Source organism: Megascapheus bottae, chromosome 18 (genome assembly GCF_031878675.1).
Source record: "Megascapheus bottae isolate mThoBot1 chromosome 18, mThoBot2.hap1, whole genome shotgun sequence".
Taxonomy (NCBI): domain Eukaryota; kingdom Metazoa; phylum Chordata; class Mammalia; order Rodentia; family Geomyidae; genus Megascapheus; species Megascapheus bottae.
Window position 1 is genome coordinate 29,323,446 of NC_143526.1, and position 20,296 is coordinate 29,343,741.

General features: G+C 45.2%; 1 protein-coding gene across 2 annotated transcripts in view; it reads left to right on the forward strand.

Annotated features, from left to right (window-relative positions):
• Positions 1–12,938: 12,938 nt before the first annotated feature.
• Asxl1 (ASXL transcriptional regulator 1) overlaps positions 12,939–20,296 on the forward strand; it is a 53,995-nt gene continuing 46,637 nt past the window's right edge. For both annotated transcript variants that reach the window (XM_090352163.1, XM_090352164.1), the window contains exon 1: positions 12,939–13,073. In XM_090352163.1, the coding sequence (XP_090208289.1) occupies positions 13,017–13,073 (57 nt within the window). In that variant the 5' untranslated portion in view covers positions 12,939–13,016. The remainder of the gene's footprint in view (positions 13,074–20,296) is intronic.

The following is a 20,296-nucleotide window of genomic DNA, read 5'->3' on the forward strand; positions in this document are numbered from 1 at the left end:
ATGACTCTTGTGTCATGGTCTATGTATTCTTCCCTTTCCAAGGCCTGTCAAAGAATGACTCCCATTCACAAATATTAAACATAAGGTGAACAGTGGCATTGATGGGGTATATAAGGGGTTGCAACTTTCCAATTTGGGCAATGTTCCTTAACCTCCCTGAGGCCTCAAATTTCTCTGCTGTTGAAGCTGGATCAGAGAAGTGTGCCATAGCTGTAGCCACTATGAGTCAGACACAGAAAGTCTGGGAACCGTGCCTGGTATGTAGCAAGTACTTAAATGCTAATTGCTGCGGTGGTGTTCTCATTTGGTGGGGGGGGGGGGTCATGGGCTTGAACTCCTTGGTGCTGTCCCTGAGCTCTTTAGCTCAAGGCTACCGCCCTACCTCTGGGCCTGGGTGCTGTCCCTGAACTCTTCAGCTCAAGGCTACCACTCTACCCCTGGGCACATGGAGCCACAGCCCCACTTTCCATTTCCCGTTTTCTAGTGATTAAAAAGAGATGAGTCTCACGGCTTTGCATTGCATTGCTGAGCTGACTTTGAACCTTGATCCTCAGATCTCATTCTCCTGAGTAACTAGGATTACAGGCGTGAGCCACTGTACCCTGCTCAGAGGTGGATTATTTCTGAATCCAGAGAGCTGCAAGGGTAAAGGAAAGTCTACTGACTTATTTTTAAATTTAACTGTACCTTTTGTAGCCTCTGTACCTTTGGCAAAGTCATATGTCCCCTTTGACCCTCAGGCTGCCATCTGCAAAGTGGGAATAGAAAGCATTCTTCATGGGGTTTTGTGAAGAATTTTGTCTCCTATTCGTTTTATTTATTATAATTTTATTTAGGATATAGTTTTACTATGTTGCTCAGGCTGGTCATAAACTCCTGAGTTCAAGTAATCCTTCTGCCTCAGTCTCCCAAGGAGCTGGAGATAACGGGTCTGGGCCTCTGTGCTCTCTTCTCCTGCCTCCTCCCTCATGCTCCTCCTCTTCCTTTTTACATTAGGGGAAGATTTCATTGTTACATTTCCACACAGGTTTACAATCTATCTCAATTAATCTCACCCCCTCTCTGTCACTTTCTCCTTGTCCCACTTTTCTACACAATTTCAGCAGGTTTCATTGTTCTATTTTCATAGTTACATTTCACTTTAGCCCTATTCATCATCATCATCATCCCTCTTCCTCTTCTGCTTGTGCCAGTCCTTGGGCTTGAATAGAGGGCCTGAGCTCTGTCCCTCTGCCTCAGGACTGGCACACACATCAGAAAAAGCCAACTTAGAGCACAATGCCAAGTTCAAGCCCCCGTAGAACAACACAAGGAAAGTTAGTCATTGAGTAAATGTGAATGCTGTAATTAGCACTTGGGAGGCCAAAGCAGGAGGGGGTGAAGTTTGAGACCAGCCTGGGTCTCAAACAATACAGAAACATTTAACTACAGTAAACATAAATCACTGGAAATTCCATGAACCAGAGCTGATGATCTTTTAGATACCTCGTTGCATGTGTTCTTTTAGTTTGACCTTCATTGCATACACAGAGAACTAGGGACTCAGTAGTTAAATATATGCTTAGTATGCATAATGCTCTGGGTTCAGTACCTAGTGTCAAAAAATAAACAATAACAATATACATATGTTCATAGGTAACATTTATTTTCACTGAATAGAATATTGTGAACCATATATCCAGTTAGTATATATACATTTAGATTATGTTTATTGGCTGCCTAACATTCACCTGTACTATCTAGTTTAACATTCTTTAGATCATGAATTTCCAGATTTTTATAATTTTTTTCCTGTCTATAAAACATTCAACTACTCTGTATAGAACTCCCTTTAAATATTGAAATGTAGGGGGCTGGGAGTTTGGCCTAGTGGTAGAGTGCCTGCCTAGCAAGTACGAAGACCCGGGTTCGATTCCTTGGTACTACATACATAGAAAAGCCGGAAGTGGTGCTGAGGCCCAAGTGGTAGAGTGCTAGCCTTGAGAAAAAAGCCCAAGGACGGTGCTCAGGCCCTGAGTTCAAGCTCCAGAACTGTCAAAAATAAATAAATAAATAAATACAATGTAAAGCTATATAAGATTTGTTTAAACTATAGTCTCTTTTGTCTAGTTAACATGCCATTTAAGGTATGTGCACACATTTGTGTGTGTGTGTGTGTGTGTGTGTGTGTGTACTTGTGCTACCTGGAGCTGGAGCTTTGAACTCTGGGCCTGAGCACTGTCTCTGAGCTTTTCTGCTCAAAGCTAGCACACTGTCATTTAAGCCACAGCTGTACTTCTGGTCCTTTGGTGGTTAATTGAAGGTGAGAATCTCGGGGACTTTCTTGCTGTGGCTGGCTTTGAACTGTAATCCTAGGATCTCAGCTTCCTGAGTAACTAGGATTACTAATATGAGCTAATAATGGATGTGGTGTAATATTTTTTATTGCTCTTGGGAATAAAATTGTTAACCTCTCATTATTTTCTAAGGCATTACTAGTACATGAGAAAGTTATTAAATTCAGTTCTCCCTCAGCCTTCTGAATAGCTGGGATTACAGGAACACACTACCTCATTTGGCTTGATATTAACTCTTTTTTTTTTTTGCGGGGTGGGGGGCAGCGATCATGGGGCTTGAACTCTGGGCCTGGGCACTGTCCCTGAACTCTTCAGCTCAAGGGTAGTGCTCTACCAGTTGAGCCACAGTGCCACATCCAGCTTTCTGGTGGTTAATTAGTGATGAGAGTCTCAAGGATTTTCATGCCTGTGCTTGCTTTGAACCTCAGTCCTCAGAACTCATCATCCTGAGTAGCTAAGATTACAGGTGTGAGCCACTGGTGCCCGGCTAATATTAACTTTTGAGTGTTTGTTTTGCACCTGAAATAACTACAGTTGTTTATTTTTTCAAGGGGTTGCCTAGTGGTAGAGTGCTCGCCTAGCATGAAGGAAGCCCTGGGTTCAATTCCTTGGTTCCATATACACAGAAAAAAGGTGGAAGTGGCACTGTGGCTCAAGTGGCAGAGCACTAGCCTTGAGCAGAAAGTGTCCAAGGACAGTGTCCAGGTACTGAGCTCAAGTGCCAGGACTGACAAAAAAGAAAAAAAAAAAGGAAATTTTAACCTAACTAAAACCTCAGTTTATTTTTTCAAGAGGTTGTGAGGATCAGATGTCATTTGGAGCAATATTTACTTATGGAACGCACATACAACATTTATCTTTTTAACATATGTATAAGCTTGCCTGGGGAACCTGATCTCTGGTGAGCCTAACAAAGCCTAAGTTATCTGTGGAGGCCCTGGACAGTATTCAATAGGGATACAACCTCAGGTCTACAGATGTTTTGTGAATTTATGTGGCTGGTGCCAGCCTAAAATCACTGTAGGGCTTTGAGAAGATACAGGGTTGGGATATTAAATCATTAACCCCCCAATTTTACAACCTTAGTGTTTACAACCTACTATTACAGATGACTAGAAAGAATGTAAATTCCTGTCCTGTTATGAAGCAGACATATATATCTAATATATATAATGGGTAAGCTTATTAACTATTTACCATGGTCTCCTAGCTTTGGCTTATTATGAAAGGGTGTGGGTAAAGTGGCTCCATTTAGGATATGACTTCATCCCTTCTCACGCCTCTTCATGGTTCCTCATTGTCAGGACTGGCCTGGAGGTCCAGGTGCTCATTGCTGTGATGGCTTGTCTTGAGTATGTATCTCCTTAGTCTTGGGGTTTGAACTCAAGGCCGGGGCACTGCCCTTGAATGTTCCTACTTAAGGCTAGTGCTCTACTACCTTGAGCCACAGCTCCACTTCCAGGATTTGGCTAGTTAATTGGAGATAAAAGGCTCTTGAGCCATGACTCTAGCATGGCCCTTTGCTGGTTAATTGGGAGATGGAGTTCAGAGGGCTGCCTGGGCAGGTGTTGAATTGCAATTCTCAGATCAAGAAAGTGCCAGTGCCACAAAAAATTTTTTTTATTTTTTTTTTAAATTTAAAGCTACTAAGAGTCTAATAGAAATTGTAAACAAAGCTTACCTGTAACTTGTTAAGAATTAAACTTAGGGGGGGCCGGGAGTTTGGCCTAGTGGTTAAAGTGCTTGCCTAGCATGCATGAAGACCTGGGTTCGATTCCTCGGTACCACATACATAGAAAAAAGCCGGAAGTGGTGCTGAGGCTCAAGTGGTAGAGCTCTAGCCTTGAGAAGGTCCAAGGACAATGCTCAGGCCCTGAGCTCCAGCCCAGGACTGGCAAAAAAAAAAAAAAAAAACATTGTAGATGTTACCAAACTTTTGTGATTATAGTAAAGAATGCAAGAGTAAGGAGCTGGGAGCATCGCCTAGTGGTAGAGTGCTTGCTTAGCATGCGTGGAGCCCAGGGTTTGATTTCTTAGTACCACATACACAGAAAAAGCTGGAAATGGTGCTGTGGCTCAAGTAGTGGAGTGCTAGCCTGGATAAAGCCCAAGAACAGTGCTCAGGCCCTGAGTTCAAGCCCCAGGACTGGCAAAGAAAAAAAAGGCAGGAGCTGGTGTTTTCTTAGCTCTGTATCCAATGAGGCTTTTATACTTAGAAAATATATATTAAAGCAGATGGACATAAAGAATGATATGCTAGTTTTACATTAGTGTATTAATCTTGACCTTGTTTACATTACAGCCAATTTAATTATATACCATCTTTACTCATAAGTCCCATCTTTCATATTCATACCATCTGCTATATACTGGAATTTTGGGGGGATTGTCTTTCTTAGTTTTTCCCCTTTGGAACAAACATTTTAAGACAATTGTTACTTTTCAAATCAATCTTAAGTAGATGAAACATTTTTTTTCTTTTCTCAGTTCCTTTCCCAAGGCCTTTTCACTAACCTTTCTTTACATTTTTTTAATACTGTTTTTTCTTAATTTGTGTTTTGGATTAACTTAAAAAAATTTTTTTTTGGGGGGAGACCAGTCCTGGGCACTGTCCTTGGGCTTTCTCAAGGCTAGCACTTTACCACTTGAGCCACAGCACCACCTCCAGCTTTTGTGTGTGTATGTGGTACCAAGGTATCAAACCCAGGGCTTCATGCATGCTAGGCAAGCATTCTACTAGTGGTCACACTCCAGGCCCTGGACTAACTCTTTAAACATACATGTTTGGACCCAAATCCAATGAGCTTCTTTGCAATTTGAATTTAGAACTGCTTGCTTTTTTTCTTTGGCTATGGAGTCAGGTGATCTTAGAACTGCCTCAAAGCAGTTAACTGTGTCTTCATCCACAGGCTGCTGGAGCAAAGATGTTTGGTAAATTAGGTTCACCTAGCAGGCAGTACATGTGATAGTTAACTCCTTTAACTTAGGGTTTATGTTAATTACAATTGTAGTCAAAAAGTAAATTTTTTTTGTACCATGGTGACAATTTCTTTTAATGAGATTACTTTGAGCATGTTTCTATACACACTTGTGCGCAAAAGTTTTAAGGCATGGTTAGAGTAAAAGAAAAAAGAAAAATTGGCTGTAAGTTTTTTAGAATTCCAGTGGCAAAATGGCAAATGACATTTTTGCCCAATATGATAGAGTCATGTGGTCAGCGTTAGAAAAAATAAAACTTAACAACAAAGCACTTTTGTCAACAAATGAAATCCGTTTTTCCCCCAGATTACAAAGACTTACATGGTTGAACAGGACATACTTAATCATTTTTGTTAGATCTATTGACCTTGGAGTAACTGACTTGATATCTTTTTAAATATCAACAAACCAGATCAAGTCTAATAGAAAGCTTAAGAGGGTGTCATGGTGAGTCCAGTAGTCAACAAGCCGAATGTAACAGACTCCCCCATGGTTACACGAACATTGATGACAACAACAAAAACTTGAAAACAGTTCTGGTAATGAGGCACATTAGTACATGAATTGAACATTTAGAGAAATGAATATAGCTTGGTGGAAGGGTAGGGACTGCAGGAAAAAAAAAACCCACAAGTGACTTTTGTCTCTTCCTAGGTGTCAGTCTCCAGGGCCTGTAGAGAGAATTGGGGAGCTGGTGGCTGAACAGATTTCTGAGGGAGGAGGCAGCACTTTTAACCTGTAGACATTTTTAAGGGGAGGATGTGGCATAATGAAAATACTGAAAAGTGAGTGCTCGATCAATTGGATAGAGGATAGGGAAGCCGTAAAGAAGAGAGTAATAAAAGGGAGAAGCTAGCCCCAGTGTGTTAGCCAGCCAGCCACTGTCAGTGACAGATTAATGAAAGAACTAGAGCAGAGGCCCATTTATTTAGGGTCTAGAAGGGAAGAAGGTATATTAGCCAGAGGAGGGGGTTGGAACATGAAGGGACTTGTTTAGAAGTTTAAGTAGGGCCATTAGTTTGTTTTACCTTTGGAAGCTTACATGCATCTCCACACTGTGTCAGCCACAGGGACAGGCAGGTAGGCAGGCAGGCACAGGGACAAAGGTCAACAGAAAGAGTTTGATTGGAATAGATAGACAATTTTAGCTTAGAGAATCTGGACCCACTGCAGATAGAAAAAATGTAGTTATAAGAAAAAGGAAGGGAACTTTAATATTTGTGAATGGAATGCCTTGTAATATGAATGTTAATATGTGTAAAGGGAAATTAAAAGTTTGAATGATAAAAAAAAAAAAGAACAAGGAAGGGGGCCAGGAGCATGGCCTAGTGGTAGGGTGCTTGCCTAGCATGCTTGAAGACCTGGGTTCGATTCCTCAGGACCACATACATAGAAAAAGCCAGAAGTGGTGCCTGTGGCTCAAGTAGTAGAGCCCTAGCCTTGAGGAAAAAACCCAAGGACAGTGCTCAGACCCTGAGTTCAAGTCCCAGGACTGGCAAAAAAAAAAAAAAAATCTCTGATTTGGAGATCATGGGGGGGGCGTGGGGGGCAGTGAGACAGATTGAGTTCCTATAAGATAATGAAAGTTACCTTTTTTTTTCCCCCACAATCCTGGGGCTTGAACTCAGGGCCTGGGCATTGTCCTTGAGTTTTCTCAGGGCTAGCGCTCTGCCACTTGAGCCACAGCACCACCATTTCTGACTTTTTCTGTGTATGTGATACTAAGGAATTGAACCCAGGTCTTCTGGCATGCTAGGCAAGCACTCTACCACTAGGCTTGGCTCCAGGCCCAAAAGTTACCCTTCTATAGAGCAGAGAGGGACTTTGTGGGCAGAGGAGGACAAAGAAGGGTTTGAAATGGGGATAGAGGAGGGGCTTGGGTGAAGGGGACCAGAGAGAGAAAATAGTAAGAGAAAGATAGAGGAGGAAGAGGTACCAGGAACTCTGTGTTCCCTGTGGGGAGAGGCCTCAGAGAGAGAGAATGGAGGCAATTTAATGGAGGTCAGCCCAGGGTGGAGAGAGAGTAGATGGCCCATTGAGGACATGGTTGTGGTGGTGGTCAAGGGTTGGGGCAGGCATGTGCCCAGTGGCCAGTCTGGTCACATTTAAAACAGGGGCCTGGAGGTTCCTTGTGAAAGGGGCCCTTACTGGATGGGGCAGGTTGGTGGATGGCTTTGGATAGCATCTGGCATTTGTCCTTTTGTGCCTTATCATCTTTCCCATTGTACACCTTAAATGCTGCCTCTAAAACCTCTGCTTGTGGGCAGGAGGTAAGGAGCCCCTTATCCAGCTTTGTAAGTTTGGCCCTAATGTCTGGGGCACATGGAGAGAAGAAATAATTCATTAGCAACTGTTGACCATCCTGGCTCTTCTGGTCTGGTCCAGGTTCGTGTACTAGAAGCACACTGGGCCTGGGTGAGGTGCTCAGGGAAAGCTGAGGGGTTTCATTTTTGTACTGTATGACTTATAATTAAATGCCTTACAAACGCCAGAGAGGAGGCAGATGACAGAACAGTCCCTTACAGCTATACCCAGTGGGCAGTTACAGTTCCAACTGGGATCATTCTCTTGAACAACCTCAGTCCCTGTGGGATGGGATTGATTGGTTAGGCACAGCGTACCTCATGGTGCCAAGCATCTTCCACATCCATTGTTGCTTCTCAGAAAGAAGTGTAGTAGTTAGTATTGTACGAGTCTTATGGTAGGTGAGACTACAGGATAAACAAAGATATTGGAATTCTAAATGAAGGTTGTTGGGTTAAAAGTATAGGATCACAAACATTGTATTGAAAGGGGTCTTCCAGAGAAAAGGGGCTATGGACCCGTCCAACACCTTCAGCTCTAGCTACCTCCCTAAGAGAGAGGATGAGGGCTGGATTCTGAGTTCCCATAGTCATTTTTGAGTGAGTAACTGGAGGGCTGGGATGGGGGATAGAAGAGTAAAGTGCCTCAAGTGGGAGGGGGAGCCAAAAAATGGGGGGCAAAGGGGCTGAGGGAGGTGGGAGAATGGCTGGGTCTGAGGTGAGAGGCTGTGCCACTGCAGCAGGTTAATTAGAAGGGTTAGGAGGGGCTGCAAGGGCACTTGTTGGCTGGGTAAAAGGTGGAGGCATCTGAGCTTTTACAAGAGTAAGGTTTGGTAGATAATTGAACTGTGCTGGAGTCAAGGAAAATTAGTATGGGGTGAGAGCAAAGAAATGAGAAGGACTGGACATTATCTTGTTCTGTTTTTCCCATGTACTTGCAATAGTTGTGTAAGTCCCAAATAATGAAGGGGTCAAAGGTACCATTAAGTGGCTGTTTAGATTGTCCAAACTGTATTGGTGCCATGCCTGATTGCAGAGGAAAATGAGGCGCCAGAATCCAAGATCATACAGATGAAGAGAAACCAGATTAGTGAGTCCGTTGGGATTTTAGACTGGGAGTTTTCCTTAGTGACCATGATACTAGGATTGTCCAGTCTTTCCCTGTCCAGGGCAACCTAGAGAGTGAGAGAAAGTGACGATGAGAGACAGATGGTAGGGCCATTACTCAGACTCCCCTTGACCTTAGGCCTGATGATAGACTTGCAGAGCCTGGTACTGGTGCTTCTGATGTCTGGACCAGATAAAGTACACCACACACATGTCTGAGAGGAGAGAAAAGTTTAATACCAGCAAGACTGGCAAGACTGTTTCCATCAGGACAGGGCACAGCAGTTGCCCCATTAAGTATTAATGGAGGGTATTAATAGGGAGGGAGCCTGCAAGAAGATGGGAGACTGCATTGTGAATGGGAGGTAGGGTTAACATAGGTGGCCAGGCAGAACCAGAGCAACCTTGAGATGCAGACAGCCAGGCAGAACATGGTTTGCTGGAATGTCTGCCCTCACAGAATGACTTCACCCCAGCCCAACATATAAATATTTATGTTTTAGTGATTCTGGCAAGAAAATAAACTCATAAGTCTGAGTAACAAAAAAAATCACAGTCTAAGGTTTAATAAACAGTTTGCAAACTTCCCAATATATGTGCAGCCTCCTTTGTATTGTTTTTTTTCTTTTTTGCCAGTCCTGGGGCTTGAACTTAGAGTCTGGGCACCATTCCTGAGCTTCTTTTGCTTAAGGCTAGCACTCTACCATAGTGCCACTTCTGTTATTTTCTGTTTATGTGGTGCTGAGAAATTGAACCCAGGGCTTCATGCATGCTAGGCTAGCACTCTACCACTAAGCCACATTCCCAGCCCTTTATTGTTTTTTTTTTTTTTTTTTGCCAGTCCTGGGCTTGAGCTTAGGGCCTGAGCACTGTCCTTGGACTTTCTCAAGGCTAGAGCTCTACCACTTGAGCCTCAGCACCACTTCTGGCTTTTTTCTATGTATATGGTACCAAGGAATCGAACCCGGGTCTTCGTGCATGCTAGGTAAGCACTTTAACCACTAGGCCAAACTCCAGGCCCCGCCCTTTATTGTTTTTGTGTGTGTCGGGGGAGAGTCATGGGGCTTGAATTCAGCCTAGGCACTGTCCTTGAGCTCTTCAGCTCAATGCTACTACCCTATCCTTGAGCTAAGCCTCATTTCTGGTTTCTAGAGGTTAATTGGACATAAGAGTCTCAGGTCCTTTTGTACCTGGGCTGGCTTTGAACCTCGATCCTCAGATCTCAGCCTCCAGCGTAGCTAGGATTACAGGCATGAGCCACTGTGCCTGCCCCCTTTACTGTTTTTTGCTGATAACATTGTTATTAGTTTGTTTGATTCTGTAAGGGCAGAGTCCTTGATAATAGTTACATCTGGATTTTCTGATAACCTGACCCAACTGTGAGAGTCAGGAAGTGTCTCCTGAAAGAAATGAATTCCCACAGTCTCTCTATTAGCCTTCTGTGGCTATAAAAAGTCCCCTAGTCTAGCATGGTGGCTCATGCTTGTAATCCTATCTATTCAGGAGGCTGAGATCTGAGGTTATGGCTCAAAGCCAGCCTGGGCAGGAAAGTCTGTGAGACTCTTATAACCATCAAAAAGTTGGAATGGAGCTGTAGCTCAGATGGTAGGGCACTAGTCTTGAGCACAAAAGCTGAGACAGCACGCAGGCCCTGAGTACAAGCCCTAGGACTGGTATCACCACCCCCAAAGAAATTTTCCCAGCTGTAGTGACTTAAAACACTCATTCACTCATTGATATGCCACATTTCCTGAGGGCAATAAATCCAGATGAGGCATAGCTAAGTTGGTTCTCTGCTTTAAATCTAAGGCTGAAAAAAAGGTGCCTGTATTCCTTTCAGATTGTCAGGATTCCATTAGGCTGTAGACGAGGTCCCTGATTTGCTTTTTGGCTGCTGGCAGGCTTCTCTTTGTTTCTAGAGGAGGTTTACATTCCCTGCCTGTGCCCACCTTCAGAGCCAGCAATAGTGAGCATGCATTGCTTCTCATTCTTCTGCTTCATTTCTCCAAAACTTACCCTTCCTCTTTTATATATAGCTTTTGCAAAGCTATATAATTAAGGTAATCTCCCTACTTTGACATCCTGAATTCCATCTTCAAAGTTCTTTTTGTCATTAAATATGACATATCAGTTCTGGAGACTACAGATTGGGTAATTTTGGTGGGGTGAGAAGATGTTATTCTGCCTACCACACTATTTGTAACTCTAAAACAAAAATGAATCTTCTCTAGTTACAGCTTGCACATTTATGTGTGTGTGGTTATAAGACTATAAGGAACACATTAAACAAGAGAGATAGCTTGTCAAAAGTAACTATCTGCTGTAGACTGGGAAAATAAAGTAACAAACTTTTTTTTTTTTAAGTTGGGTTTGTGGTTTCGGAGTAGAACACCTAGATAACATGAAGCAAAACCTGTGATTTGATGCCCAGTATCTTTCCCCCACCCCCAATAAAAACACGTAAGTTTGGTGGGCAGAGACCGTTATTCTTTTCCTGGCTTGTGAGAGATTTAAAAATGTTCTATTTCATCTGCAGTCTATTCATTTCTCAGGGTTTTGCACGCTGGATGTGTGACGACTATTGGAGGCAGGGTTATAGGCCTGATGTTAGAGGTTGGGTTGCACTGATCCCTCTTAGCAGTATGTACTAACCAACCCCAGGAGTGCAGGGTCTTTTCAAATGTGGTCAATGATCCTGATTTTAGTTTAAACGAGCCAGACCATCAACAAAGTTTGGGCTGATTATGGAAATGTTTTTGATCATTTGATTCAAGAAATATGCAAAGAAAATCACGTACGTGCTGGATGCTCCAAACCTAGTTTCATTTGTTTGAAGTTCTCCAACCAAGGCTAGAGGCCAAGTACATTGTCAACTGCTAGTAACAATGTAGTAACTGTTACAACGTATCAAACATTTCCTCTACAACTATTTGTAATGTCAAGGTCTTCCTTTGTACACTCCCAATCTGCTGCATCTTTTATATTAATTTTATCCCCCAAATGATTGTGATATTAGACTAACATAGATCAGAGGTTACCTGACCCAGCTGGGATTCCAGTGTCGGTTTATGGACACACTAGGGCCTGAAATCTTTCCATACTGCCGCCTTCTAAAAAATAAACTCGAGTATATTCTTGTGTGCATGGCCGTGAAGTCCAAGTTTACCAAGTGTTAAAAACGCTGCAGGCCGCAGGTGCAGCCTCGGCCAAGGCACCGAGAGAGGAAGTGAGGAGCTGTCTAGGTCAACCGTGGAACAACCGTTCTGCTGTCATGAGTCTTGTTTTTCTTATGTGGCACCGAGTCCTTTAGAGGCGGATCAGGAAGGAAAGCCCAGTCTGTTTCTCGTCACCTTCGACAAGAGTAAGACCTGCTTAGGTGGAACAAAGACGGAGGGGAATGGAGCCACCCACTCTGTACCCGCCCTCCCCAAGGACTAGCGGCACCCGAAGGGTTAACTGCGGCCGGCGCAGGCCAGCCACCGCCCCTTCCCAGCAACGCCTCCCAGAATCCCCCCGGCTGGCAATTCCCGCCTCTCGCGAGACGCCGCTCAGCGCCTTCCCCCGAAAGATTGCCCGTCCCCTTTCTCGCTGAGCTCTACGCGAGCGGAGGACGGGAGGGGGAGGGCGGAAAGGATGGAGCCCCGGGGCATGCCGGGAAGTGTAGTCCAAGCGCTTCACGTAGCCATGTTCTTCCGGCGCGGGGGAGGCTGGAGAGACAGCTAGGACTACGAATCCCAGACATCCTTTCGGTTTGTTTTTGTTCAAAAAAAAAAAAAAAACCACACTCCCCCTCCTCACTCTTCTCTCTCCCTCACTCTCACACACACTCACACACTCACACACACCCACGGCAGACACGCACGCACCCGGGCGCCGAAGGCTAAGCAGTCTCGCCATCCCCCGTCGCCTCCAGTCCGGACTCGGCCCCTCCACAGAGCGAGAACGCGGAGGCCGGAGCCGTGACCTCTGACCCCTTGGTTATGCGGAGCCGCCGCATTCCTTAGCGATCGTGGGGCCGCCGCCGCCGCCGCTGCCGGGGGCGACTGACGCAGCGCGAGCGCGTGGAGCCGCTGCCCCTCCCCCACCGCCACCCTCGCGTCGGGTCTCGCGCCAGCCGGTCCCCGGGCGCCCGCCCCTCTCCGGCCGCACCCGAGTCCTCGCGCGCGCCGCCACCACGCGCCCCCCGCCGCCGCCGCTGCCGCCGCCGCCCCAGTCCCGCGCCGCCGCCCCAGCCCGCCCCGCCCGGACGTCCCGCGTGGAGCCGCCGCCGCCGCCGCCCGGGAGGAGGAGGATGAAGGACAAACAGAAGAGGAAGAAGGAGCGCACGTGGGCCGAGGCCGCGCGTCTGGTGAGGCGGGCCGCCCGGGGGGCCTCGGTGGGGGGCGTGGGGTGGGCTGGGCGCGCACCCCCGCCGGGGGGAGGGGCGGGGCCCTGCCCGCCGCGGAGGGGCGGGGCCAGCGGCCCGGGACGGCCCCCGGGCGCCGGCTGGGGGGTCCTCCGCCCGCGCGCCCCTCCCGCCCCGGATTCCTGCGGAGGGGCGCGCTGGCCGGCGCTCCTCCCCCTCCGGCGGCGGGGCCCTCGCGCCCCTCCCCCTGCGCCGGCCCAGACGGGGGGTCGGAGGAAGTGCCGTCTATTTGCCCGGGGGAGCTGGGTTTCCGGGAAGGGACGGAAGCGGCTTCCGGGCTTGTCGGTGAGACCTTGAGGGTAGCCGGCCTGGTCGGCGGTGGGGAAAGCGTCCCCCATTTCAAGGACGCGAGCTTTGCCTGGGCGAGCCAGGTGCGTGGCGGGGAGCGGCGCCGACTCCCCCGCTGCACACCCCAGTCGCGGTTCTCAAACTTTAGCGCTCTGTGGGCGGACACCTGGGGAGGGTGCTAGAAACGTTAGTGCCCCGGGGGCCCCTGAACACCCGCGGAGGCGGAGATCTGCCCTGGGACCTGAGAAACCGCGCTTTCACCGGCTTCCCTGGAGACGGGTGCAGGTGGCCCGCTGCAGACACGCTGTGACTAGGCCACTGGATGCACTTTGCAAAGTGTGTAGTTTGACAAAGACAAAATGCCGCTCAGAGTGAAGGAAGATGCTGTACTGTTCACTGAGGGTCAGCAATGCAGACGGTAATTTGAGTGCTTGAGCTGCTGCTGCCGCCAAGGGGGTTGTGAATATTCTGGTTTCTAGGCGCCAGAAGACTTTAGGGAAACCGCTTCCTCTTGAATTTGCACCGCAGAGACACGTTTTCTACAGCGCCTTGCAAAATTTTCTTGCCGATGACAATAACAGCTTGTACTTCTTCCAGAGATGTGACTTCCTCCTAGCAAGGCTATGGTGCACATACATGTTTATCGACGTGCTGTACTTCATAGGCAGTGGACATAATTCGCTTTTAATGAGGAATGAATCTCATTCAACTTTCTGATTCTTTGCTTACCGGGAAGTGAGTCTTCTGTATTATTTTGCAGGAAAAGGTGACTATATGTTAGCGGTTGATAGGAATCCAGAGCACATTTTTTAAAAAATCTTATCTCTTGGAGGTTTGTGAAAATGTTTTTGATTTACAAGAACAGCATTTTTACTGGTGTTCCTGATTGTTCCCTGGGCATAAATTGCCCTCAGAACAGAAATAATAATTGAAGTTTTGGCTCAGTTTATTTTATTTTTGTTTGGTTTGAAATTTAAAAAATTTAAAGCACATAATTTTTTTTTTTTTTTTTTTTTTTGCCAGTCCTGGGGCTTGAACTCTCAGGCTCTGAGCACTGTCCTTGAGCTTTCACAAGTCTAGCACTCTACCACTTGAGCCACACAACCATTTCCAGCTTTTTCTGTGTATGTGGTACCAAGGGATCTAAACCAGGGTCTCATGCATGCTGGGCAAGCACTCTACCACTAGGCCACATTCCCGGCTTATAATTTTTAAAAAAATTCAGAAAGTTTTGGCTGGTTTTTAGCATATTGGAAATGTCAGAATTTCTTTAAGGTTGCTTCAGCTGAAAGCAGTTGTACTTTAAGAGAAGCAGAAAAGAACCCCCAAAATTTCCTTTTGTCCCTTAAGGTTTGAGCCTTGAATATTCATTGAAATTCTCACTTTCTGTGTGCAGGTGTCTATGACTTTGCACACCCATAGGAAATTTGCTTGCTAGTGTTGTACTTGTTAGAGGCAGGTGAAAGTAACCTTTAAATTGTTATTTTTATTCTGACAAGATTCTAAGGTCCACTTATCTCGAAGTTCTGTTGACTTTTAGTTGAAACAGTAGGAATTTGGGGCTCACTGGCATGTTAATCCTCCTTAGGTTCTTAAGTTTATTGTGGTCTGAACTCAGTGTTGAGGTTCCTGCTTCTATTTTATCATTGTATGCTCATCTTCAAGCCAGACTATCCAAGTATGTTGGTTTTTCTCCCTGTGATTGTCCATTAAAATTGTTAGTGTGAATAAGGACTTTTGTAGTGCATTAAACAGTTGGAAAAGTAGTGAGAATGCACTGTGATTTTTTTTTTTTTAAATCTTTTATATGGTTTTAGTTTTAGAATTTTCTGTCCCATTGGATGGTAGGCAGGGATTTTTTTTTTTTTGGCCTGTTTTGGGCTTGAGCTCAGAACTTGAGCACTGTCCTTAAACTTTTCTGCTCAAGACTAGTGCTCTTCCACTTTTAGCCACAGCACAGCTCTACTTCCTTTAGGGAGTTAATTGAAGATGAGAGTCTTAAATGAACTTTCTTCCCTGAGCTGACATCAAATAGTGAGTCTCAGATCTCAGCCTCCTGAGTAGTTAGGTTTATAGATGTGAGCCACCAGCACTCAGCTGTCAGGGAGAATTATCAGAGTCCTCTTCTACTTTAGCTTCCACTGGATTGGTGGCTACTTATGGACCAGTCAGTGGGAGTGATAAGGAGGTTGATTAGATGACTTGAATGCTGTTATTACTTTGTGTGTGTGCATATGTGTGACACATGCATGCCATTATTGGGACTTGAACCCAGGTCCTGGTCCTATCTTTTAACTTTTTTCACTCAAGCGTGATGCTCTACTATAAATGTAACATTTTCTGGCATTAATTGTAGACAGGAGTCTCACAGACATTTCTGCCTGGGCTGAATTTGCACTATAGATCTTAGCCTCTGAGTAGCTAGGATTACAGGCACAAGCTGCCAGTGCCTAGCATATTACTACTTTAAAAGCAAAAACTAGTACTGGGGTTTGAACTTAGTACTTCACACTTGCTAGGCTGGCATTCTTACCAGTTGAGTCATACCTCCAGCACTACTTTTTTGCTAGCTGTCCTGGAGATGGAGTTTAACAGAAATCTCAGCCTTTTGTTAGTGGCTTGGGTTACAAGCATGAGCCACAGACACCCAGCTCTGACTACTGACAGGTGATGTGCTTGGAATGGTGTTGGTATGCTGGGTGACAGTGTCAGATTGCTTCTGACATTGCTCAGAGTAGCCTAGGGTGAGACTCTGAAGCTTTTCAAAAACTGTTGAGTGTAAAGAAAAAGAGAAATCTGGGATATTTCAGTAGCACATTGGTTTTTGCAGATATATGTGTACTTAAATTTTATTTATTATTTTCAATCGATCATAGTGTCACTGGACAGAGATGAGTGTTAGTGAAGTTATCCTTTAAAAGTAGGAACTCTTCACTTAATGCTCTTTTTGTTGTTTTTGGTGGTGGTGGTGGTGGTCATGGGTCTTGAACTCTGGGTCTAGGCTCTGAATCTGTGCTCTTCAGCTCAAGGCTACCGCCCTACACCTTGAGCCACAGCGCCATTTCCTGTTTGTTTGTTATTTTAGTGGTTAATTGGAGATAAGAGTCTGGAGTTCTTTAGTGCCCAGGCTGGCTCTGAACCGAGATCCTCAGATCTCAGCCTCCTGAGTAGCTAGGATTATAGGCGTGAGCCACTGTGCCCAGCCACTTAGGGTCCTTGACTTGATTGCAGAATAAGAATTTCGGCGGGCCGGGAATTTGGCCTAGTGGTTAAAGTGCTTGCCTAGCATGCATGAAGACCCGGGTTCGATTCCTCGGTACCACATACATAGAAAAAAAAAAAAAGCCAGAAGTGGTGCTGAGGCTCAAGTGGTAGAGCTCTAGCCTTGAGAAAGTCCAAAGTCCAAGGACAGTGCTCAGGCCCTGAGCTTAAGCCCAGGACTGGCAAAAAAAAAAAAAAAAAAAGAATTTAAGGACCAGTCATGATGGTAAGAAAACTTGGTGGAACTTTCTTGAGTAAGTAAATAAGCAGGCAAGCAGACAAACGGAAGGGCAGGGGCACAAGCTTGTAGAGGAGAGAGAGAGAGAGAGAGAGAGACACACACACACACACACACACACACACACACACACACACACACACACACACACACACACACACACACACACACACACACACACACACCCCCCCCCCCCCCCCCCCGCGCGCGCGCACAGTAAAGGCAGGGGGTCTGGATTCAAAGTTAGGTGCTTTGTCTTTGCCCTAACCATACTTTGTTGTACTTACTGAGTTTCTAGGTAAGAATGCATTCTTATCCTTGAGATAGGAGGCTGATATCTGCATTGGGGGCAGGAGGTAGCTTTACTTCTGGGGAAACACTTTACTCAGGAAGGCATACATCCTGTCAGGCAAGTGTTAATTCTTGGAGTGAGGAAGGAAGGAATGCATCCTTTCATTTCTTTGAAGCAAAAATGTTTCTTTTTTCTTTTGCCAGTCCTGGGCTTAAGCTCAGGGCCTGAGCGCTGTCCTTGGACTTTCTCAAGGCTAGAGCTCTACCACTTGAGCCTTAGCACCACTTCTGCCTTTTTTCTATGTATGTGGTACCGAGGAATTGAACCCAGGTCTTCATGCATGGTAGGCAAGCACTTTAACCACTAGGCTAAACTCCCAGCCCGTGAAGCAAAGATGTTTCTAAACAACATATTTCTGACCTGCCTTCTCCAGGCCTCAGTTTCCTTAAATTATCCTTTCATTTTTTCAAAAATGATGATTTGGTCCTTTAGTATTAAGGGAAGTACATAAAGGAATATGTACTCATTTTTCACTAGTTTGTCCGACTTCAGTAGGGCTTGAACCCAGGGCCTGGGTGATATACCTGAGCTTTTTTGCTCAAATCTCGAGCTTTACCACTTTGAGCCACAACACTACTTCCAGTTTTCTGGTGGTTAATTGGAGATACACAAGTCCTATAGACTTTCTTACCTAGGCTGGCTTTGAAGCACCATTCTCAGATCTCAGCCTGTTGAGTAGCAAGGATTAGAGCATGAGCCACCAGTGCTTGGTAGCAGTCTTCTTTCAAATGTTGTGTGGTACGGTCTTTTCTAGATGTAAAAGGTATTTGGATAGGTATAAATCCTCATGTTTATCTTTTTTTTTTTTTTTTTTTGGTACTGGGGATCGAACCCAGGACATTGCACTTGCTAGGTAAGTGCTTTGCCACTGAGCTACATCCCAGCCCTAAATCCTCATGTTTATTAGAACCAGTTTGGGAGAAATACCCAAGTGGATTCCCCTTTAAATTGACCCCTGTCCTTAAATTAATTCTCCCTGGCTTTGAGAAGTCTTCATTACATGCTTTTTTTTTTTTTTTTTTTTTTTTGCCAGTCCTGGGCTTGAGCTCAGGGCCTGAGCACTGTCCTTGGATTTTCTCAAGGCTAGAGCTCTACCACTTGAGCCTCAGCACCACTTCCAGCTTTTTCTATATATGTGGTACCAAGGAATCGAACCCGGGTCTTCATGCATGCTAGGCAAGCACTTTAACCACTAGGCCAAGTTCCTGGCCCATTGCATGCTTTTTATCTTTGACTTTGATTCATGACTGACCATTCTTGATATCACACTTTTTTTTTCTTTCTTTTGAAGTAAAAGATAGTTTTTCCTTTTTTTAAAAAAAAAATTGTATTCTGGAAAGGGAACACTGCTGAATTGTTCTTGTACTAAAAGCCAGAGGCATATTCAATTTTAATAAATTGAATACTTTTTGTATTTTGAGTTAATTCTTTTTTAGAGATTTTTGGTCATGGGGCTTGAACTCAGGGCTTCCTCACTGTCCCTTAGCTCTTTTGCTTAAGGCTAGTGCTGTACTATTCAAGCCACAGCTCTATTTTTGGTTTTGTGGTAATTAATTTGAGATAAGAGTCTCTTGGACTTCCTGTCCAGGCTGGTTTTGAATTGTGATCCTCAGATCTCAGCCTCCTAGAGCACAGCTCTGTCGTGTTTTTCTTTTTTCTTTTTCTTTTTTGCAAGTCCTCATGCTAGAACTCATGGCCTGTGCACTGTCCTTGAGCTTTCTCAAGGCTAGTGCTCTACCACTTGAACCACAGCACTACTTCCAGCTTTTTTGTGTGTATGTGGTATTGAGGAATCAAACTCAGGACTTTGTATATGTTAGGCAAGCACTCTACTGCAAGGCCATGCTCCCGGCCGCTCTGTCATCTCTCTCTTTCTTTCTCTCTTTCTTTCCCCTCCCTCCCTCCCTCCCTCCCTCCCTCCCTCCCTCCCTCCCTTCCTTCCTTCCTTCCTTCCTTCCTTCCTTCCTTCCTTCCCTCCTTCCTTCCCTCCTTCCCTTTCCTTGGGCTTTTTCTTCCTCAAGGCTAGCACTCTACCACTTGAGCCACTTCCAGCTTTTCTCTGTGTATGTAGTACAGAGGAATCAAACCCTGGTCTTTGTACATGCTAGACAAGCACTCTACCACTAGGACAAACTCCTAGACTGTCATGTTTCTTAAGAAAAAAACTATCAGAAAAATTTGCCAGCCCAGCTCAAAACTAGTATTAAAGAAATGTTTTCTCCCCCTGAGAAATGGTATCTTGTAGTAGTGAACATTAATAGCTTATAGCGGAATTTATTGCAAACTTTTTCAAGTCAACTTGGCCTAGCTTGGCACTTAAATTCTTGAAATACAAAGTGGATAAGGTGTACTGAGATGTTTAGTATCTTTTGAGGATGGAAGGGTCTAGATAAATGAACAGAATTGCAAGTGTGATAAATATTGTTATCAGTTTATGGATGTATAGCTAGTAAGCAGGTACTCTGGTTTCTGCTTTTTGTCCAGGCACAATGTGGAATTAATGGGGGCAGTTTTAACTACCTGGCACCAATTGGAGACAGCTTTCTGGAAGATGTTCCTCCCTTTTTCTCCCTCCCCCCCAGTCCTGGGGCATGAACTCAGGATCTAGGCACTGTCTTTGGGTTTTCTCAAGGTAGAACTCTACCACTTGAGCCACACCACCACTTCTGACTTTTTCTGTGTATGTGGTACTGAGGAATCAAAACCAGGGCTTCATGCATGCTAGGCAAGCACTCTACTACTAGGCTCTATGCTCCTGGCCCAGAAGATGCGTTTTGAACTTACTTACCTCCCTTCCTTCTCTCCTTCCTTCTTTCCTTTCTTCTTTTCTCTTTATGCCAGTTCTAGGGCTTGAATTCAGGGCCTGAATGCTGTTCCTTTTTTTCCTTCTCAAGACTAATGTTGTACCATTTGATCCATACCTCCATGTCTGACTTTATTTTATTTATGGTTAATTAGAGATAAGAGTCTCACAGGCTTTTGTTCCTGGGCTGGCTTTGAACCACAGTTCTCAATCTTAGCCTCTTG